Here is a 23,933-nt window from a genome sequence, read left to right on the forward strand (position 1 = left end):
CATAGGGCAGGGTGTACTGGGAATGTACGGCTGCTTTTTGCCTGTAGCCCTGCGTACAGTTGGTCGTGGAGAGAGAGGTCCTGCTGTTCCTCCTCCAGATCCAGGGTCTCATAGATCACCTTAAACAGGTCCTCCGTGTCTTCCACCTGAAAAAGGAACCTGTCTGCCTTTGGGCCCTGAGCCTCAATCTCACCCTCCTCCGAGTCTGAGGTGTCCGACTGTTCGGCCTCTTCCCAGTCCCTTACCGGCGCTACCTTGTCCAGCTTCCTCTTTTTCCCCCCTTGGGTGCCAGAAGTGCCCGGTTGGGGCTCATCCTGGGCCGGCCCCGGCTTCTGTTCCCTGAAGCTTTGAAATGTCTTGGACATCTCTTGTGTCATTCTGTAGGAAGTCTTTAAAAAGAGATCCAGACTCCTTCTTGATGAGCTTGTCTATGCACCCCTGGCAGAGCTGCTTCCTCCAGGAGCTCGCCAGTTTCTTCCTACAAGTGGCACACTTCTTTTTCTGCTCACAAGGAGCTTCTTTCTCCCCTCTATCCTCCTCCTGTGGGCCCATCTTACTGCAGGCCTCCCCCGCTCCTGACAGATCTGCCTCCATGCTGCCGCAGACTCTGCCTCGGTGCGGCGTTTTTTCAGGGCTGGTGGGCTCCGTCCCCCCCCCCCCCCTGCGATCCCCCCTCGCCGACCCCCCTCTCACGGCCGCTAGTGGAGAAGCGGCCGTGGCACGGGTTCCTTCCACGGTCCGCCGCCCATTTCCAAGATGGCGGCGGCCGTTCCATGCTCCTGCGCCGGAAGTGACGACACCCGGCAGTGACGCGATCGCAGCGTCCAGACCTTCCGCAGCCGAGCCTCCTGGCCATGCTGCCGGGATCCAGGAGCAGGTAAGACTTACCTGAAACCCCGCAGGGAAAGGCACCAATGCCTCGGTCGGCGGAGCGGGCTCTGCCCCGCTGGGACCATCTGGGGCCGACGCCCCCACCCTACAACGGGCATTCCAGTGTGAAACTGGCTGAAAGGTCCCCCCCCTCACAAGGCCCCTGCCTCGCTTGGAGGAAGGGGGGGGCCTCAGCCAGGGACCCTCTGTACTCCGCCAGAGAGCCCAGACAAAAATAAAAAACGGGCGTAGCTCCTTCCTGGCCGGAGGAAACACTAAAACTGGGGGCCAATGGGAGAGAGGACGCCTATAAAGGGGGGGAAAAAAAAAAAAGGTGGAGCAGGTGTTTCCTGGGAGGAGCCCTATCTCTCAAGTGAGCTGTCCTAGAAGATGACTCGGGAAAAAACAACCAAAAACATCAAACACCCCTAAGCAGCAGCTGTGAAAATATCCAGGGAGCATGAGGCCTAAATGCTGAAGTGCATGTAAATGTTTAAACCAGAAATAAACAAAAACAAAAAAAAAAAAAAACACCCAGTCACACATACTGCTTCAACGTGTTTATTATGTGCCAAAACAAAAAAACAAAGAAAACGACACCACATCTGTAGGATAAGTGCATTTTTCTGCTTGCATAACTACAATGAGGTAGAGACTTTACACACAGCTTCACAGAAAATACCCGCACAGGGCAGCTAGTGCAGACTTAGCTCAGCGTGTACTGGAAAGAGGGAACATTACAGACAGTGGAATCTTTGGCACGGAGCTTCCAAACAGAAGGGGGACAGAAATAAAACATGGACACATTTCAAAAAGGCTAGCAACAGTTTTCATAGGTCAGCTTCTTCCTATAACAAAAACACTCAATACCTAAGAGCATGGGCACATCCCCTCCAGGAGAAAGATCTCATCTCTCTAGCCTCTACCCCATTTTTAAAAGAAAATATACAATACAGCCCTTTACTGTCCAGCCAAACATTAAGTGATTAAAAACTACCATCCCCTGAAGTGCAAATTAAAAAAGTGCAACAAACATCCTTAAAACTATATACACACACAAGGTCATCATCTGTTTCAGCCAAGGCCTCAAGTCTGTCTTTTGTTGGAAGTTCAGTTGTACAAATATATTTTATGTTTATTCTCAAACTAGCAGCTCCCAGAAACAGAAAAGTTGCAGTAATGTTAAAAGCTGCCAGGAAAAAAAAATTTGACTTAAAAACCATCTAAGAGTGTAAAAAGGAACTAGTAAAAATCCCAGAGGGTAAAATATGAAATATGATTTGATTCTAAATAAAGAGCAGATACTGCTATTGTTGTTCCAGTAAAATGCCAACTGAACAACCAGTTTATGCAGTTCAGATGGGACATTAAAGAAATTGGAAGGCATCGGAAGGCACTGTATGGCAACGGCAAAAAACTGGGCAACTGTCATGAATACCTGCAGTATTTGCAAGGAATGTAAAAGAAGCGCCTGCAATAAAAAAAACAAAAAAAAAAACAAAAAAAAACCAAAAAAAGACTGAGGCATTAATAGTCAAACCTTCAGACAACTGTCCACACACTGCTTACACTCAGCAAGTGTGAGGACTACAATGGAAACTGCAAAACATTGGGAGGCAAAAATATGCACCTCCATAACCATAAAAGAAAAATCCTCTATCCTTGGCAAAACTCACTGTGCACAAGTGCAAAAACTATTTCAATGTACAGTAAGTGCCAAACCACTATCATGTGACTTCCCCCACCATCCACTGACTCCTGTCAACAAAAAGTTACAAGTGCTCCATGTGCTGCCTAGAGGGGCACAGGACCTAATCATCTCTTCGGCACACTTGCTCTGAAGCATATTTCTATTGGCAACATTAGCTGGAATCACGGCTCTTCTGGTTGCGCATGAGTGGGCGGTGGTGACGGAGGATCTCCATTGAGTGCTGCCAGTGCCAGCAGGAACGGCAGAAATACTTGAAGCAAACCTTGAAGAAAAAGGTATAAGGATTACTTTTGAAACACTGATTTCTTAACTATTTAGCACTGGACTAAGGGCTTAGACAACTATGGACAAATTCACTGAGGCATTTTCCACACTTCACAAAAATGGCAGATAAATTACAAACTGTAAAAAACACTGATGTGCATTACCAAGTAGTATGTGCTGTACCACTAAAGTAGAAATGTTAGAGGGCATGCCTACAAAAGCTCAGCCATGATGCCACATGTGGCCGGGTCATTGGTACTTGTAGTCTATCCATTCACAGGAAACATCAGCCATTGTGGCAAAGAGCATGTAGTCCTCCCATGAACAGAGTGCTGGTGAGCGCTTGTAGTCTATTGATCCTCCTGCTCTCAGGTAACTGCCTGTCTGTACAGGGTATGGGCAGACAGCAATCCCAGGCCGCAGGAGACAGATTTTCACCCACAAGCTGCCGATTGTGGGTGCAGTGCTCTGCAGTCTTCGGAAAACAAAAATTAGTTGCACTTTACTGGGGGGGGGGGGGGGGGTAGTGCAGTATTTTCTTCCTATAAAGGTGAACTTATATTGGTAGGCGGACTAACTCCTTAAAGCGGAGCCCCACCCAAAAGGGAAAGTTCTGCTTTAAGCCTGTCACCTGCCCCCCCATTAAGGATTGCCACCTTAGGAGAGCGGGTACCAGAGTTTGACAGGTACCCGCTCCCACTGCAATCACCTAGGCAATCAGAAGTTGTCCTCCCCCCTCCCCATAGTCCTCTGCACACGTGATTGGCCCCGTAGTTTTCTGGAACCCTTTCACAAAGTGCAGCGCTTCTTGCGCATGTGCAGTGGGCATCCGGCTGTGAAGCTGCAAGCTGTCACAGCCGGGTGCTCCCACTGCCAATGCCCACGCCACGGAGAGAAGACAGCCGGTGAAACCAGCAGTGGCAAGGACACTGCTTGACACACAAGTGTATTTTTTTAAAATGTCAGCAGCTACAGTGTTTCTAGCCGCTATTTTTTTTCCCGCTGGAACTCCACTTTAAGGCTAGGTTCACACCTATGCAGTGTGCATTTGATCAGTTTCTGCAGAGCATTTCGCACATGCAGTTTTTAATAGGCACATTTAAAAATGCAAAAACTATCAAAAACCCGGCAAAAATGTTTTTTACGTTTCCATTGAGGTCTATAGAAACAAAAAAAAAAAAAAAAACCAAACAAAAAACACGCAATTTTGCAATTAAAGTCCAACCCTTTCCAAAAATCGCACTGGGTGAAAAACACAGAGATGTGAACCTGTCCCATAGGAAATATTAAATAGACTATAGTGAGCTTCTGCAAAATGCTGCGGAAAACACTTTAGGTGTGAACCTATGGTAAAGGATGTTATTCAGGAAGACTTGAAGGATTATGTCCCTGGCTAGACTTTAGGATTACGTGCAGTCCTCCGAGTTTTGAGTTAATGTGCCATCTATACCTTTGCCTCAAATTTTACACATTGAGAGCTCAGAAACTTGGACAGTGTTCACTGCTATTGACATGTGAAAGGGGAGATTTACTAAACTGGTTAGGCTGTGCATAGTAACCCGCTTCTAACTTCGGCTTGTTCAGTTAAGCTTTGGTGCAGCTGTACATAGACAACTATTTTCATAATCCATTATGTCGATTAGTCGTTTCAGCCCTGATTGTTATTTTGTAATCCATTATTTGGCCTGCATATAAAAAATTTTCTCATCAGAAAATACAGTGCAGCACATATACAAGCTCAGTACACAGTTCTTACATGTCTGTATACACAATACACCGTTCATGAAAGAAGCAACACCCCATGGGAAATAAGTGGTTCTAAGGGGGAAAGATTTTATCTGACTATAGGCACTCTAAAGTCTGGAGGGCACAGAAGCATTGGCAGGGACCCTAGAAGAGAAAATTGGATTCTCTGTGCAAAACCATTATACAAAGCATGAATGACATGTTAGCTGATATAAAGGCATTACAATTAAATTTAAAGTAAAAAAGTTTACCAGTATTGTGCATTAAAATATCCATTAAAAAAAAAGTCAGGCTTTAGTACAATAGAAATGGTTTATATCCCCCATCCACTGTTCATAAAGCTTCATGTGACTCCCAGTTCATATACATTGTACATCCTACTTCTGGAGAGACTATATAAATATACACTATATTGCCAAAAGTACTGGGAAGCCTGCCTTTACATGCACAAACTTTAATGAATCCCAGTCTTCGTCCGTAGGATTCATTATGGCGTTTGCCCACCCTTTGCAACTATAACAGCTTCAACTCTACTGGGAAGGCTGTCCACAAGGTTTAGGAATGTTTGACCATTCTTCCAGAAGCGCATTCGAGAGGTCAGGCACCGATGTCAGACAAGGCGGCCTGGCTTGCAGTCTCCAATATCTGGTTGAGGTCGGGACTGAGCATTCCAGTCAAATTCCTCCACCCCAAACTTTCTCATCCATGTCTTAATGGACCTTGCTTTGTGCACTGGCGCACAGTCAGGTTGTAACAGGAAGGGGCCATCCCAAAAGTCTTCACACAAAGTCGGGAGCAGGAAATTGTTCAAATTTCTTGATAAGTTGATGCCTTAATGAGTTCCCTTCACTGGAACTAAGAGGCCAAGCCCAACCCATGAAAAACCCCACACCATAATCCCCCCTCCAAACTTTACACTTGGCACAATGCAGTCAAGTACCGTTCTGGCAACTGCCAAACCCAGACATGTCCATCAGATTGCCAGACAGAAGAGTGTCATTGGTCACTCCAAAGAACATGTCTCCACTGCTCTAGAGTCAAGTATTGGCATGCTTTACACCACTGCATCTGTTGCTCTGCATTGCACTTGGTGATGTAAGGCTTGGATGCAGCTGCTCGGCCATGGAAACCCATTCCATGAAGTTGTCTACACAGTGTTGTGCCAATCTGAAGGTCACACAAAGTTTGGAGGTATTAAGCTATTGACTCAGACAGTTAGCGACTTCTGTGCACTTCAGCATACACTTACCCCACTGTCATTTTACGTGGCCTACTACTTTGTGGTACTATACAGTGAAGGAAATAAGTATTTGATCTCCTGCTGCTTTTGAATGTTTGCCGACTCAAAAGAAACGATCAGTCTAAAAATCGAATGGTAGGTGTATTGTAACAAAGACAGAACAAAAAAATCAAAAGAAATGCATGTCTAACAAATTATTCACCGATTTGCATGCTCATGAGGGAAATAAGTATTTGATTGCCTATCATTCAGCAGGATTTCTGGCTACCAGGTGTCTTACAGTTAACAAGCTGAGATTAGAAGCAGTCTCTTAAAAGGGAGTGCTGCTAATCTCATTTTGTTGTTATCTGTATAAAAAGACCTGTCCACAGGAGCACACAATCAGATTCCAAACTTTCCACCAAGGCAAAGACCAAAGAGCTGTCCAAGGATGTCAGGGACAAGATTTTAGACCTACACAAGGCTGGACTGGGCTATCAAACTATCACCAAGCAGCTTGGTGAGAAGGTAACAGTTGGTGCAATAATTCGCAAATGGAAGAAACCCTAAACAACTGTCAGTCTCCCTAGGTCTGGTGCACCATGCAAGATCACCTCGTGGAGTGTCAATGATCATGAGAACAGTGAGGAATCATCCCAGAACTACACGTGAGGATCTTGTCAATGATCTCCAGGCAGCTGGCACCACAGTCACCAAGAAAATTGGTAACACTACACCGACAAGGATTGAAAGCCTGCAGTGCCCGCAAGGTCTCTCTGCTCAAGAAAGCACATGTCCAGGCCCATCTGAAGTTTTCCACTGAACATCTGAATGATGCAGAGGACTCGTTGAAAGAGCTCGATTTTGGTCTCATCTGACCACAGCACTTTCAACGAGTCCTCTGAAGTTTGCCACTGAACATCTGAATGATGCAGAGGACTCGTTGAAAGTGCTCGATTTTGGTCTCATCTGACCACAGCACTTTCAACGAGTCCTCTGAAGTTTGCCACTGAACATCTGAATGATGCAGAGGACTCGTTGAAAGTGCTGTGGTCAGATGAGACCAAAATCGAGCTCTTTGGCATCAACTCAACTCACTGTTTGGAGGAGGAATACTGCCTATGACCCCAAGAACACCATCCCAACTGTCAAACATGGTGGTGGAAACATTCTGCTTTGGGGGTGTTTCTGCTAAGGGGACATGACAACTGCACCGCATCAAAGGGACGATGGACAGGGCAATGTACCATCAAATCTTGGGTGAGAACCTTCTTTCCTCAGCCAGGGCATTGAAAATGGGTCGTGGATGGATGCTCCAGCATGACAATGACCCAAAACACACGGCCAAGGCAACAAAGCAGTGGCTTAAGAAGCATATTAAGGTCCTGGAGTGGCCTAGCCAGTCTCCAGACCTTAATCCGAGTGAAAATCTGGAGGGAGCTGAAAGTTCAAATTGCCAAACGTCAGCCACCAAATCTTAATGGTTTAGAGAGGATCTGCCAAGAGGAGTGGGCTAAAATCCCTCCCGAGATTTGTGCAAACCTGGTGGCCAACTCCAGGAAACGTCTGACCTCTGATTGCCAACAAGGGATTTGCCACCAAGTACTAAGCCAAGTTTTGTGAAGGGGATCAAATACGTATTTCCCTCATGAACATGCAAATCAGTGCATAATTTGTTAGAACAAATAATTCCAAAGAAATACATGTCTGTTACAATACACCTATTTGATTTTTAGACTGATCATTTCTTTGTGAGTGGGCAAACATTCAAAATCAGCAGGGGATCAAATACTCATTTCCTTCACTGTACAAGTGTTCCCAGTTGCTACTAAATATTCCACAGTCAACTGCTGGTGGTGGTATAACAGAGGAAGAAAGGAAAATGTTGCTCCTGAGAGCAACCCATTTCACAAATGTTTGTAGAAGCAGTCTGCGTGCCTGATTTAATACACCTGTGATCATGGAGGCGATTGGAACACCCGAACCCAATGATTTGGAGGGGTGTCCCAATACTTCTGGCAATATAGTATATATTATACACACACTGCTCCAGAAAAAAAAAAAAAACCCACTTTAAAAACATCAGATCTCAATAGGGAAAAATATGCTAGATATCTATACAATATGGACTGGTAATGTTTTAGGAATGCAAGGATGCCCCATCATTTGATGGAAATGAAAATCAACCTACAAAAAGGACTAAATTCAGACACCCCAAAAATCAAAGTGAAAAAATGATGCACCAGGCTAGTACAAGCACCACCTAGTGTACACCAAGCACAAAGCTAGGTACTCTTAACCCTCTTTTTTCCCCTTCCCAACCAGTGTAATTAGTAACGTGATCAGTATATTAACACTGATCACCAGTGTCACTGGTTCCCACAAAGTGGGAGTTAGTCTAAAAATGTCCACTGCAATTCCACTATAAGTCATTGATTGCTGCAATTACTAGTATAAAAATAAATTAGAAAATTCCAGTATATACGTACCATAATTTGTAGATTCTATAGCTTTTCTGCAAATACATTTAGTTTTTTGTAAAATCCCACACACTTTTTGAACTGAAAAGCTTGAGTCATTATATAAATTACACAGTGATACAATTCAAGCATTTTTGATTATGGCTTGCATAGCTAGTGAAAACCTAAAATTCAGTAACTAGATTACATAAGACCAAAAAAAGGATTTTTAATACAAAAAATGTTGCCATACTGAAAACTGTGTTCATGTACAGTATGCACACAGTATTTTGTCAGGGCTCCTTCTGCAGTAATTACTGCATCAAAGCAACATGGCATGGAGATCAGCCTGTGGCACTGCTGAGGCGTTATGGAAGTCCAGGTTTCTTTGATAGCAGCCTTCAGCTTGTCTGCATTGCTAGGTCTGGTGTCTCATCTGCCTCTTGACAATACTAGATTCTCTATGGGGTTTAGGTCAGGCACATTTGCTGGCCAATCAAGCACAGTGATACCATGATCATTAAACCAGATACTGGTACTTTTGGCAGTGGGGGCAGGTGCCAAGTCCTGCTGGAAAATTAAGTCAGCATCTCCATAAAGCTGGAGGGAAGCACGAAGTACTCTAGAATTTCCTGGTAGTGGACTGTGCCGACTTTGGACACAGTGGACCAAAATCAGAAGATGACATGGCTCCACAAATCACTGACTGCAAACTTCACACTGGATCTCATGCAACTGATTTGGGGCTCTTCCACTCTTCCTCCAGACTCTGGGACCTTGATTTACAAATTAAATGCAAAATTTACTTTAATCCAAAGATGACTTGACCATTGAGCAACAGTCCAGTCCTTTTTCTCCTTAGCCCAGGTACGATGCTTCCGACCTAGTCTCTGGTTCAGGAGTGGCTTGATACGAGGAATGCGACAGTTGTAGCCCATGTCCAGGATATGTCTGTGAGGTAGCTCCTGAAGCACCGACACCAGCCGTAGTCCACTCCTTGTGAATCTACCCCAAATTCTTGAATGGCTTTTGTTTCACAATCCTCTCAAGGCTGCGGTCATCCCAGTCTTCTGGAGAACGGTTAAGTCAGCAGTCTTCCATGATTGTAGCTAGATGGCAACCATTTAAAACAAAGGATCTGCCCATCAAAGCGGGTTTTGCCAACTCACTGCAATCAGTACTGTCACTGTAACCAAATTACACTTCTCAAAAAAGGAAATTTTTTTCAGCAAGGAGCTGAAGCAGAAAGTGGTTACCTATGTGACAAGAGTGGTTTAATAAACCATATCGTAAAAAATATAAATTATAATAAACCAGAGTCTAGGATATACAAAATACACATAAATTTTTTAAACAGCAGGAAACCTTTACAGGCGTTTTGAGCTAGCCGATTAGAATGAGACCATGAGTCTACAATATTGAACTCACAATATTCTAAATTTGAGATACTGAATTTGGGGTTTCACTAGCTGTAAACCATAATCCTCAAAGAAATGCTTGAAATAAATCATTGTAATGAATCTATATGCTTACAGCGATTCTCTGTCCAGGAGAGAATCACACATTTCTTTTAAGGCTGTCAGACTCCTGGCACCCAGATTGATCACACCCCAACAGTGTCCCTGAAGAGACTGAAATTTTGTACCCTTTTGAGATCACGGATTGAACCCATAGGTCTGGGACATCTGAAAGGAATGCAAACTAACCACTGTCTTATGCTCTTTGTGCCTCTTCATTGTGAGGAGGACTTTGGGGTAGACTTGGCAGAGTGTGCTGAAAGGTGGAGGAAGTACCGGAGTACCATATAAGCAGTCTGGGCCGTAGTGGTGGTAAAAATGCAGCCTGTGGTGATGCAATACCTGGTCATCTACCTGAAACAAAGCTCTGAATGGAATTTTTACTGTTAAATTTTAAAGTTTTAATACCCGATAATGAAATCAAACATTCCTTCCTGCTAGTTTTGCACAAGCAATGCCATTTATGGGACATGCATTCAAGTGTACTGCAAGTATTTGGAATTTTGAGTCTCAAACCTGCTGTAAACATCTGATAACCAGGATGAGCATCTTACCTTACCATGTTGCCAACCTCTATACAGGTCTACATTCAGTTAGCTGTCAGCGGGGGTATACCCTTCTGGGCCTTCCACAGTTGTGGTAACATGCACCTTTTGTCATACATTTGGCAAAGCTACAGGTCAAACTACATTTTACGGAACACCCCCATATGTAAAACGAGTCCCTAAAGGTTAAAATTCAATGAAAGTGGAATGATGCAAAGCAGCAAACCGGCAATTAACCCAAAGTGAAGTAAAGCACAAGACTATCACAGGGCACCGCATTTTATTCCTTGCACTGAACAAGCTTGGAGGTTATAAGGAATGTTGGTCTAAGCCACTTTGGTGGATTTAGAATTACCTGGTCTCTGCAGAAAAATGGACCAGGCTGGGAATTGCAAGCCTGGCACACCGAATCTTCAAGATAAGGGTCAATCTGAACCTAGAAAGAAGAAAGGGATTTCCACTGTATCATGAATTTACTTAATATTGAAACCACCATGGCAAAAGTATTCTAAACCAATCCCAGAATTACTTAACCATTTTAGTCTTTTCCTAGAAGTTGAACAGGAGTAGGTGAAGAGGCATGTTTAAAGGTTTGCTGTACCTAATTTCAGATTTTTGGACAGTACCAAAAATGTTTACAGCGATGAGTCTAATTTACTAAAGGAGCTGAGAATCTACACTTTAGGACCAGTGATTTTGTCCAGAACATGGCAGTACTCCATTCTGGCACCTGCGTCATGCTCCGCAAGGTGTACATTGTAAACACTGATGCCAGTATTCTGGCTTCAGAGTTTACAATGAGCGCGCTTCTATAGTGCATAGACTGTCAAAAGGAGGCTGGTCAGCTACACTAGCCTCCTGGCAGCTGCATTCCCAGCAGTCCTTGCTTCCTGCCAGGACTTCCCCCTCTTCAGTATTTGCTGTTACGGAGTTGAGATTTTCTGCCCCTTTAGAATTCAGCATTCGATTCTAAAATGTACAGCAAAGAAATTACTGCAAAGACAAACCCCAACATGTGGAATTGCAATTCAAACATTAGAATGTCATTGCTTGTCCACAAAAACAAGAGACTCTGAAATGACATTTGGTTATGCAACTACACGTGACAAGCCTTCCCTATTTTTTTTGTAAGAGGTTTCTTGACTTTTGGTGCAGTTCTGCAGTCCAACAAGTGACAGGCTGCTGATCCACACAGGCAATACGGTTTTATTCAGCCCTTCAGAAAAGCGCATCACATAGCTCTTTGAGGGACAAGACATGTGCTGCAACATTCCATCCCATACATGTGGCCGAAAAGTAATAAAGCCTCAGGCGAGTTGCTTGCAGTGACATGTACTTTGTGGTCACTTCTGTAATATGGGCTGGGGCAAATAAGCAGTCTAGGACTTGTGAAAAATATTTCACAAGCAATGCATATGGCATTCCTTACATTTAGCCAAAGTCATGTTTATTGATTACATCCAAAATAAGATAGGCATGTTTGCTAGCAAGTTATATTTAGGTGTGCCTGTTGGGCACTAGGAGCTTTATTATTATTATACAGTATTTATAAAGCGTTGATAGTTCACTCAGCGCTGTACATTACAAAGGGGGACAGAACATGTGACAGAATACCAATACAATGCAAAACATGAGGGGATCAAGGGCCCAGCTCTTTCGATCTTACAATCTAGAAGGGACAGGATAGTGGTACAGGAGGAGATAGCTGTGGGGGATGGAGTGGTAGGAAGAGTGGAGGAGGTCAGTCAAGTTAGCAGGGGGTAGGCTTCCCTGAAGAGATGGGTTTTCAGGGTGCGCCTAAAGGAGAGGAGAGTAGGTGATAATCTGATGGGTTGGGGAAGGGAGAGTTGAAGGTGGAGAAGAGTCGGCGAGGGTTGGAGGAGAGGGTCTTGATGAGGGTCAGGAAGTAGGCTTGTTTGGCTGCGTGGAGGGAGGAGGTGTAGGTGCGGAAGGCAGATTTGTAGTGGGTGAAGGCTTGTTGGGATTGTGTTTTGCGCCATAGTCGCTCCAGGGCACGACTGTCGTTTGAGAATTTTGGTGTTATCAGTCTGCCAGGGCTGGAGCGGTCGGGGTCTGATGTTGCGTGTGGTTAAAGGCGCTAGTGAGTCAAGGGCTGTTGACAGCGCGTTGTTGTAGGCAGTCATAGCCAAGTTGGGGCAGGACAGGGGGAGGATGCTGTCATGGAGTTGATCAGCTGCAGAGTGGAGGGGGGCAGGGTTAAGGTTGCAGAGGTTACGGCTGGTAGTAGTGTGACATTTGGAGGGGTAGGCGTTGGAGGACGAGGAGATAGAGAAGGTAATCAGGTTGTGGTCAGAGAGAGGAAAGGGGGTGTTAGTGAGGTTGTGGGGAGCGTCGTGGTTGGAGAAGACCAGATCAAGAATATTACCGTTGGAGTGGGTGGTGGATTGTATGCACTGTGCAAGTGCAAAGGAGGAGGTTAAGTGGAAGAGACGGGCTGTGTCTGGGTTGTCGAGGTTGAGGTATGACTGAAGACTTCAGCTAGTGTCACAACATTTCATGCTTCTAACCTCAAAGGCTCCTCTTACTGGGTGTTACAAGTTAAATCGCTCTCATTTTTAGCAGCTAGCCCATTTATGCAACATAGCACTTATGTTAGTTACACCTGGGAGATATCAATTTGTGCAATTTTCACTTTATGGGCAAATATTGTTCAGACACTTTGCCAAGAGGCAAGTCAACACTTACCTTCTTGGTAAACTTGGCTGTTTTTATTTCCACAAAAGCTGCACTTACAGCCTTTAGATAACTGCGCTGGTTGTTGAAAGTGACGCGCCCAGAACCTGTGCAAGATGAAAAAGGTACAAGACAATTTGTTTCCTAGTTTGTAACAAGGGCACAGAACAAACTGACAAGTTCATTTTTAGCTACGCTGTTGAACAGCACCCACTAGTCAAAAGAAAAAACCACGAGAGCACGTAGTGCTGGGTTAGAAAGACCAAGCAAAATCTGACATCAATACCTGCACCCACTTGGATAAATATGCTTTTGCTACAATTTGTCAGTTTTTAAGCTTTGCATTTGTGTTGGGTACATTTTCCTCACTGGCTTTCTGATGGGGACAGTTTCTGACCTTTCCCTACTCTACAGCGACACACCAGTTGAAATGATCAGTTACTAAAAATGTTGCTCACCTATTGGGTACTTGTGCTTATCAGTATCAATGCCAGCGTAGACCACGCCACCGAAAAGGTCATTCATTATTGAGGCAAGGGCTTCCGCATTTAGCATGCCATGCAAAGCGCCAACAAATACAGTTTTACTAGGATCCAGGCGCTGTGATGGACTGCGCACAAAGTTGCTGTCGGCCAGCACCCAAGGAATGACCTGCACCTAGATGTTGCACAAAGACAGTGAGCAAAAATTGGCACACTGAAAAGTAAAAGGCATTTTCAAGCTTCAAAAAATTGTGTCACTTGTTTAACCCCTTGGTACTCCTGCCATAATGTATTGAGAAAGGCAGTTACCTCCTTGCAGCGCATTCTGCGACTTGACATTTTGAAGTAGTGTTCACTTAGTCCATCCTGATTCAGCAAATCTTGTGTGCATGCCTGAAGCAGAGCACGCACAGACTTCTCCGACTCAAAAACCAGGTATACATAGCCTGAAATATTGGAAACATGAATTACAGTTATGAATTCAAACTGATATGTTGTAGCAAGCCCTACATAAACTGTCATGTGAACTATTTCAAAAGCATCAATATAGTATAAAAAAGCCTACCATTCACCTCCCTTTTGGCATTCTCATCTAAAGATTTGAGTGGCTATAAAATGAAAAATCCTGGTATGCATTTTCAGGTAGACATTCTAGACTACCTGCAAGTTTGAATATTCAAGTGGCTCACAGCTTTGAGGCCAGAGCCAGCCAGTAAGCCTTTTAAGGGGCAGCATTAGCAGCCTCAATATTTTGCAGTACAGTTCTCATCACCACATACGCATCTTTAAATTAAAAAAATTAACAATCCAACTATCACTCAGTTGCAGAGACTTTGTAGCAACAAGTGTTCAGTTAGGTACAGTATTCACTCCTGGAGTATGTCAACGTCCGGGTAAGCATATCATGATTACCTATGCCCAACAGAACCTTTAGCATACTAAGGAACAGTAACAAGTGGCTTGTCAACAGGGTAGATATGGCTTAAATCATGAACTAGTGAAAAGGCACGATTTAATTTTTAAAAACAGCAACTGTCATCTGTACCGCAGTGGAGGCTCCTCTGGCCTGCTGTAGACTCACCGATAGTCCCATTCACTTTATTGGGATAGCTGGTGATGCAGCACTGACAAGTTAAGGGATGTGGCAGCAGGAGTGGATGCCCGCTAACAGGCACTGCCATGATGGATCTAAAATGACAGGTGCTCTTTAAATTAAGGCATCTGACTCATTCTTGCTGGTAGTTAGAATCTTTATTTGCAAACCAAATTAAAGGTTTCCGTTTTAGAATAAGCTGTCAGGTTAGTAAAACAGCGATATCAGAACTGATTTTAGGTTAATCCACACATAGCTGGAGAATTACAAATTTTTTATTTCATGTTTTTCCCTCATGGTTACTGTGAAAATGTGTAAATGCATCAATGCAGTTCATGCTGTCTCAGCTTGGATGCATTGAAGGCATTTACCAAAAATTTAAATATTGCAGAATATACAGCCTCATGCTACATAACTAAGCTCCATTTCATGCTGAACTAAATTACTGCATCTTAAAGAAATAAAACAAAAAAAAACAACTTAGATTTGTACTAAACAAATCTGATTTGAATAAAAATCAAATCAGTTTTAATTTCTTAAAAATCAATTTTTATCCACCCTGCTTGTCAAACATGCTGGTTGGAGGAAATTCGAGCTAACACTTTAAAGTGATTCTAAAAAGGTAGAATGCATAAAAACCAACGCCGTTCAGCCGCCCCCCCCCCCCCCCCCCCTCCTCTTATACTTACCTGAGCCGAATCTCGATCCAGCGGCTCTCGCTGCTGCCTCCATGGCCAGTGAAGAGCAAATAGCTCACATAAGTGCCCTCATAGCAAGCGGCTTGCTATGGGTGCACTTAGAGAGTACCCAAAAAAGGAGCATCAGGTCAGCTTTTGGCCGGAAACAGGCAAGTGCAACATTTAAAAAATTCCCTTTACAATCATTTAAGGGTACATCCACACTGCCCAATGCAGGTGCAAGGGAGCCCACGCATAAAGCTTTAAGTGTTCCCACATGCAAAACTTTGTTTTATTTAATGTTTAGAAGATACATGTACAACACCAATGCAAAAACTCACTTATGGCTTTCCATGCCACCTGTGACATAGCAAGAATGTGAAATGTAAAGAGTTTTATGTTAGAGCTCTTGTGCCTGCATAAATGTGTGTACCCCAATACCAACAGTATTTTTGAGATGCAGAACTGATGTATATGCCCTAAAAAGGAAACCAACCAGCATATACCATAATACAATTCCAGTCACTGACATAGGACAAACATTTAGAAAGCATACAAGTCCACACCATGAAAAGTTTGTACACCTGCTCAAAATTCTGGCTTCAATTATTAACCAATAACCGTAGTCCATTTGTAAGACTAGCATATCCAGTCTATGCAAGACTAAACTGTGGCATTTTTAATTAAATCTGCATCCACAACACCCTACAGCTGTGTTCAGGTTACTTTCAAATCCTTTAACTGAGCTGTAGGATGTGAACTCTTAACCAAATGGCAATGCCATGGGTGCTTTAGTAAAACCACTCATTTGCTATTGAAGACAAACTGATGGCTATAGACAGCAGATTGCATTGGTTAATATTAAAAACCTAATCCCATCACCGTGTCCTAGAGGTTCCAGATGTGATCTGTTGTGCAGCACCACAATGTGCTCAAATAAAGTAAGCTCCTACCGCTCTGGCATTACCTTTAGGCATATTACCTTTAGGAGGACAACGCGGATGCTTCCCATCCTTACCAGGCCACTCAACACTCAGAGCACCAAACACACGGAATGTGTTTATCAGGCCAGCTGCAAAGCAAAGAGGCAAGGCATGATATACAAACTAAGGGCAATATCTTCCTATCTAGGCTTTAAAAAAAGTAATCTTAGAATTTTTTTTTTTCCTTCGCATGAAGAGTTTTATCAGAACAAGATACTAAACATTTTGTTAGGCCAACAACTAAAATTTAGCCACAACTTTTGAATTCAGTAGGGAAAGGATTTAAACCTCTTGAGATTATCCTTTACTTTTCCACAGATGCAACAGAAGATGAAATCTTTACAAAAATTTAGTAATTCCCCTAGGACAGGGGTCTGCAACTTTTAAGACATAAAGAGCCACTTGGACCCGTTTCCGAAGGGAAAAAAAAAAAAAAAAGACTGGGAGCCGCAAAACCATTGCAACATTTAAAACAAATCCGACACTGCATATATTGTTTCTTACCTTAATGCTATATACAGGATCGTGCAGTTAGCTTCATCCCCCATATAGTAATTCATCCCCCCATACTGTAATTCATCCCCCCATACTGTAATTCATCCCCCCATACTGTAATTCATCCCCCCATACTGTAATTCATCCCCCCATACTGTAATTCATCCCCCCATACTGTAATTCATCCCCCCATACTGTAATTCATCCCCCCATACTGTAATTCATCCCCCCCATACCGTAATTCATCCCCCCCATACCAATTCATCCCCCCCATACCAATTCATCCCCCCCATACCAATTCATCCCCCCCATACCAATTCATCCCCCATATAGTAATTCCCCATATTGTCTCAATTCACTTACCTTTGCTCCGCGCGTTCCTCTCGCTGTGTTCCCGCGCTGTGTTCCGGTCTTCAGGGCGGACTGTGAGAGGAGTTCGTCACGCTGCCCCGCCTACATCCTGGCTGCCCCGCCTACATCCTGACAGCTAATGTTCCACGCTCCGCGGGCTGGATTAAAAGAGTCCTGACTTTTCAGGCGGCCGCCCGAGAGGAGGGAGGGGAGCGGGCGCCCGGCACACAGAAGAGCCGCATGTGGCTTGCGATCCGCGGCTTGCCGACCACTGAAACCCTATTGCCTGTCACCTGGTGGGCAGTGTGCTCCGGAGCCGCAGCAAAGATGAAAAAGAGCCGCATGCGGCTCTGGAGCCGCGGGTTGCCGACACCCGCCCTAGGACAAGGTGTACTGAATTGGACTCATACAGGGACAACTAAATTTTGGAATGCCAATCACTTTTCTGGTATTGTCCAGATATCCAGTACCGCCAAAGCAGGCTATTCTCAGCAAGGGATCTCAATAGCCAGGTATAAAATCTGACATAAGAACCAATTCTTTCATACAAACTAAAAAGTGTTAGGCTATACACACACTTTAACCATGATTCTGCAACTAACAATGTTAAGTTAGTACCAGCAGGGACCCATAAACAGACAACTGACTTACAGCAGCTGAGAGTTTTACATTCATTCTGCAGGCTGTCAGTTTACTGTAAGTGATGTGGGTGGCTGTAAAGACATCTTCACTACTACCAACTGCAGAAGCCTCATGTGATAAGACAAGTCAAGTAAAGTTTTACATAAAACCCCATCAACAATTTTGCAACACTCCTGTCCCCCACAAAATGCACACTTTGGAGCAGCCCATGTAGGAAAAGACTAAGGTTGCGTAACATTAGGTATTGCTTTGCATGCCAGAGTGAGCGATCATTTTAGGATTATCATTCTCTAACTCCAAATTATGGCTTGAAAAGGCTTTTAAAGCATCACCTATGGACAAATTATGGTGTCGTAGTTTGCTGCCCTTTTCAGACATTCTAATACTTGACATTCTTTGTATTCATTTACGCATGGTTACCAAAAAAATTGGCGTTTTTGTGCATCAAAATCAACTAGCATTTAACTATTAGATCTGTGTTTGATCAATCATTGCACCAAGTGAAAACATTTTTTGGCTTAAGTGTAAAATCCTTTTCCTTAACCACTTCCTGTCCACCCTATAGCAGAAGTACTGCTACAGGTGTGCAAAATCACAGCTATATACATGTGATTTTGCATTTCTGGGTAGGGGGTGTGGCTTTTTATAGCGCCAAAAATAAAAAATGCACAGGCAATACCACTGAAAGAAAGCTCTAGTTGTGTGTAAGAATAATGATGTAAAATTCATTTGCGTGCAACGTTGCATGACCGTGCAATTGTCAGTTAAAGTAACGTAGCTCTGGAACGCAAAAAATGGCCTGGTCAGGAAGAGGGTATATCCTCAGGACCGGAAAAAACACAAAAAAAAAACTAAATTCCCCTCCTAGACAAAATGTCAACTTAGCAAGCTGTGAAGAAAGGGATGGGATCCTAGTGTCCTGTGATGTACTAGAAGAAAATTATTTTACAAGTAAACCAAAACACACTTTATTGAACATGCCAGGACACAGGGTATCTTTAGATTCATGATAGGAAAGACCCAAAGCACTACAGGAGAGAGGCAACTTTACAAGCACCAAACTGAACCAGGACATTTCAGAACCTCATGTGGCAGCCTGCAAGATATGGTGCCCCAAAAGTCACATCTTCAAATGCTAGAACATAGACTTGTAAAAAAGTTTAAATTGAAGACCAGGTAGCAGCCTTACAACTTGAGCTACCAAAGACTAATTCGAATAGTCCAGAAACCACTAAGACTTCTAGTAGAATGAGTGGTCATTTTGCCCTTTAGACAACAAGCTTGAACAAATTGCCAGATCCATATAGATTCTAAAGCTGTGTACTTCCTGAAAGCCTGCAGAAGGGTCAAAGAGGGAAGCTGCCTGACAAATTACTTCAGTCAACTTCAGATAATTCTGGACTGCACAAACATTCAAGGTACGAGCCTTGTTCCCTGGCATCTAGGGCATAGGACAGAAAAAGTCAACGATGCCCTGGTTGAAGAACAACTTTTTAAGCTTTGGATAGAGTAGAGAAGGATTAGCATACCTGTGAGTTTGCAGTCTTTTAGAGCAATTCACCCTGTGTGTCCTGTTTACCATTATCAAAAGTGAAATTTAAATAAATCCCAAATTTTGGGTTGTCCCCAGAAAAGTAAGGATAAAATTTCCAATGGGGAAACTAGTTCTGGTGACCTGGGGTCCCCATGGAATTCCCGTACTTTGCAGGGATTTTCACTCACTTCCTGTTTTGTCTATGGGACAGGTAGTGAAGGTAAATTTCACCAATGGGACACAGATGGGAAAAAACTGACAGGGGTTATAACCCTCCGTTACTTATCCAAAATGAAAGTTTTGCCCATAGTTCTACTTTAAGAAAAAAAAGCCACCTTGTCATAGTGTAACGGTTCTCCACAGCCAAGAAGCTATACAAGTCGAAGTAATCGCAACCAGAAACATTACCTGTGGTAGAAGGGCCAAGGGAATATGTTCAAATGGAAATTTCTACAATACAGAAAGAATCAAGTGGGGTCGCGCATGTTCTACTGGTTATGACTTCATCTCCATAGGACCTCTTGTACAAAAGGCTTGCAAGGCATTTGATGCACTAGGTCTATGAAGGGCTGCCAAGGCTGAAATCTGACCTCTGATTGTTCTCAAGTTTAGACCCTGAATCTGCAGAAGGTGGGTAACCAGATGTGGATCGTCTGACATCCAGAGTTCCTAGAACATCTATGGGCAATAAGGGCCCACTCTGCCAGAGTCAGTTGACAACTAAATATTCCTGTGAATCTGGTGGGTGGATTTTCTTAAACAACTGACTCTGGGAGAATGGGCTTTCCCCATAGGTGTTCAAGAACTTGCAGAAGGTGGGTGTAAGCCCTACATGACAGGCCGGGGACAAGACAGAAAATGTAACCCACTTTCGCTTGAGCAGCCAGATTTCTTGTGCCTCCAATTTATATATGCCACAGCATTGTCTGGCTGAATCCTTACTGGGAGGCCCTTTTGCTCTGCTGACGAATGTGGCAAGGCAAAATAGCCTTCTATTCCAGGATGTTTATGAAGACCTCTCATAGTGGCCAAGTCCCCTTGACAGATTGTTCAGAACATGACCCCAGACCCACTTTCCCTACCCGAAGATAGCTGCATAACCTCATCGTAATGGATATAAAAAGGTGTCCTGGGATGTACGATAAAGAAATTGCACTTATTTTTATTCTCCAGGGTCTTTAACTTGTAATGAAAATGTAAAAATGTTCTAAAAAGCAAAGTACATAGGTCTTATCTTCCCAAGGTGTCCTAAAGCACTAGCTGCAATGTCTGACAGGGTGCATGCCCTTGGTGCACAGCTGCCCAACACTGCAGCAGGCCATTACTTTGCAGTACCCGTCCCCAGCTGACTTTTGCTGGAGGCAAGCACCAGCACAAGAAATGGAAGGAAGACAGACTACATCCCCTCCCTCTGCATTCCTTGCCTCAGGCAAGTGCTGGGAGTAGGAGACCAGTACTCAAAGCAGCCTTCTTGCTAGATGCAATGTTGGGTGGGTGTAAGCTGAGAGGGGGAACCCTGGTTCAACATTGCAGCTAGTTTTATGGCACTTAGTGGGGCAGTACATGTATTCCTTTTCTATGAAAAATGTAAAGGAGTGAATTCTGACCATTTCTACCAGAAATGTTATTTTTGCTACACTTTTGCACACCTAAAAATCTGTGCTACTAAGACTACTTTAACCCCCTAAACAGATTTCTGAAAGCAGAAAGCCTGAACCAAAAAGAAAAAAACAAAAACAAAAAAACTTGCAGTTGTAATTTATGTTGCACATCCAGTAAATGCTTCTTTTAAGAAAAAGGTAAAAAAAGGCTTTTAATGCAAAAAGATGGAGTTACATTAAGTAGATAACACTAAACATGTCAAGCCTTAAAACTGCAAGAGCAGCAGAAGAGAGTCTTACCCCTCCCCCTCGTCTTTCCTGTTCTTAATACTTTGTCGGCTCCCTACTTTTGGTGTGTGTTCTATGTAAACTTCAGATAGGCTATGCAGTCCCTCTTGTACTGTTCCAGACCATTAGGACTTAGTTGGTGGCTCTTGCGATATCATGTTGGGCTAGCTATTGGATTGGCCCATGTCTGTACCATCGACCAGTGCCAACAGATTCCTATCTGTATAAAATAAAAACAAAAACCCAACAAGCTACAAAAGCCTAGTACCTAAAATTCACCATTGATGGTACACTAACCACTTCCAGTCCAGACACTTTTACCCCCTTCCTGTCCAGGCCAATTTTCAGCTTTCAGTGCTATCACACTTTGAATGACAATTGCGCGGTCATGCAACACTGAAACCATATGTTTTTGTTTTTTTTTGTTTTTGTTTTTTTTTTTTTAGACAGAAAGCTTTATTTTGGTGGTATTAATTCACCACTGGGATTTTTTTTTGCTATGTAAATGAAAGTCCAAAAATTTTACAATAGTATTTCATAATAAATCTTGGCCAAAATTTATTCCGTTATTTTGTAAAAAAAAATAATTTTTAAACATTTTACAATTTTTTTTACATACTGTCACCCTAGCAGTACAGTGTCACCATGGTGACACTACTACCCATAAAGGCTGTAAAAGCAATCATTTCTCCTCTGGCTGCATTCTTGCAGCCATTGAGAACTACTGTGAGCTGTGATTGGTCACAGCTTGTCACATGGTACAAGGCTGTTGTGAATAGCCTTGTATCATGTGACCTCTGATCAGATTTCACACGTAAGCAATGTCAGAAGTGACATCTTGCTTACTACTCTGCATGTGATCATCGATTAGCCAATCAGTGATCACATGATCCGGACCTCGCACAGAGGCTATGGACAATCGGTATTCCACTGTGTCCGGAGGACACAGCGGGCACCGGATTGCGGTGCTGCACGCTCCCAGGGAGCAAACAAGCAGGGTGCGGGGAGGCTGTTTATAAACAGCCACCCGACCCTGCCACCGTCCGGCCGTTTATATACAGTCAGGTCCATAAATATTGGGACATCGGCACAATTCTAACATTTTTGGCTCTATACACCACAATGGATTTGAAATGAAACAAACAAGATGTGCTTTAACTGTAGACTGTCAGCTTTAATTTGAGGGTATTTACATCCAAATCAGGTGAACAGTGCAGGAATTACAAGAAATGTGCTTCCACCATCCACCAGTGTGCAATCAGCATCAACCACACTCACCAGATAATGGTGAGTATTGCGCCTTTTAGGAATCCTAATCCCCCTCTATATCCTATATCATTCTCATTTTTATATTTTTAATATACCGTATTTTTCGCTCCATAAGATGCACTTTTCCCCCAAAAAAGGGTGGAAAATGTCAGTGCGTCTTATGGAGCGGCCGGTCCGGTATTTCCACCGCCGCGTCAGAATACAGGGCCGGCCGCTCAGCTCTGCAGCGGGACCTTACCTGTTCCTCTATCCAGCGCCGCCTTCTGTATTGTGGGCGCTCGGCTTGACAGCCGGGTGCCCAGTGTGCATGCGTGAGAAGCGGTGCACTTTGTGAAAGGTAAGGCGGCACCTGGGACACATGACTGGTCCGGCGGCTTCTGGGACCTATCACAAAGCGCAGCGCTTCTTGCTCATGCGCACTGGGCACCCAGCTGTCAAGCCGAGCGCCCACACTACAGAAGCCGGGAAGACAGTGCGGCACTGGATAGAGGAACAGGTAAGGTGCAACTGCAGAGCGGACACTAACCAAAGAACTCCGCGGAAGAGTGGATACCTGTCAAATTCAGGTACCCGCTCCCCCCCCCTCCCCAAAGGTCAGTGGTCATCCCCTGTACTGTGTCCGCCGTCTCTGGTCATCCCCTGTACTGTGTCCGCCGTCTCTGGTCATCCCCTGTACTGTGTCCGCCGTCTCTGGTCATCCCCTGTACTGTGTCCGCCGTCTCTGGTCATCCCCTGTACTGTGTCCGCCGTCTCTGGTCATCCCCTGTACTGTGTCCGCCGTCTCTGGTCATCCCCTGTACTGTGTCCGCCGTCTCTGGTCATCCCCTGTACTGTGTCCGCCGTCTCTGGTCATCCCCTGTACTGTGTCCGCCGTCTCTGGTCATCCCCTGTACTGTGTCCGCCGTCTCTGGTCATCCCCTGTACTGTGTCCGCCGTCTCTGGTCATCCCCTGTACTGTGTCCGCCGTCTCTGGTCATCCCCTGTACTGTGTCCGCCGTCTCTGGTCATCCCCTGTACTGTGTCCGCCGTCTCTGGTCATCCCCTGTACTGTGTCCGCCGTCCATTGGTTTAGAATATTTTTTTTCCAGTTTTCTGCCTCTAAAACCTAGGTGCGTCTTATGGAGCGAAAAATACGGTAAATATTCTTTACACAATTTAATTTTTTTTTTGGACACACTAGGTTTATTGGAGGTTTTGATTGCGCTATTTCTATAATATTTCTAATAATTTGTGTATTACACCGGTGCACAGCAGCATATTTTTTACCTATATCACCCATTGAGAGGTTTTCTTGTGCACTGGGGTTTGTGAATTATTAGTTTGTGCCATTTGTGTACCAGTGGAGACATCTCCCTTCACTTCCCATAGCCAAAAAAGGAAACGAGCCTACCTCCAAAAAGTGAGAATCCTGGGGTATCACTAGAACTAGTGACTTCCTGTTACTGTTCTGGTGTCAACCAAAGTTTGGGTTTCATTTTACCTTTGACTGTAAA

At 44.0% G+C, this 23,933-nt stretch overlaps 1 protein-coding gene across 3 annotated transcripts in view; it reads right to left on the reverse strand.

Annotated features, from left to right (window-relative positions):
- Positions 1-1,415: 1,415 nt before the first annotated feature.
- Positions 1,416-23,933, reverse strand: part of CPEB1 (cytoplasmic polyadenylation element binding protein 1) — a 50,101-nt gene continuing 27,583 nt past the window's right edge. For all 3 annotated transcript variants that reach the window (XM_089663968.1, XM_089663969.1, XM_089663970.1), the window contains exons 6-11: positions 16,260-16,349; positions 13,817-13,953; positions 13,484-13,682; positions 13,038-13,132; positions 10,687-10,767; positions 1,416-2,843 (exon numbers count right to left, since the gene is read on the reverse strand). In XM_089663968.1, coding sequence (XP_089520094.1) covers positions 2,733-2,843; positions 10,687-10,767; positions 13,038-13,132; positions 13,484-13,682; positions 13,817-13,953; positions 16,260-16,349 — 713 coding nt within the window. In that variant the 3' untranslated portion in view covers positions 1,416-2,732. The remainder of the gene's footprint in view (positions 2,844-10,686; positions 10,768-13,037; positions 13,133-13,483; positions 13,683-13,816; positions 13,954-16,259; positions 16,350-23,933) is intronic.

This window comes from Staurois parvus, unplaced genomic scaffold (assembly GCF_062004578.1).
Source record: "Staurois parvus isolate SC_StPar_1 unplaced genomic scaffold, SC_StPar_1.0 ptg001805l, whole genome shotgun sequence".
Classification (NCBI taxonomy): Eukaryota; Metazoa; Chordata; class Amphibia; order Anura; family Ranidae; genus Staurois; species Staurois parvus.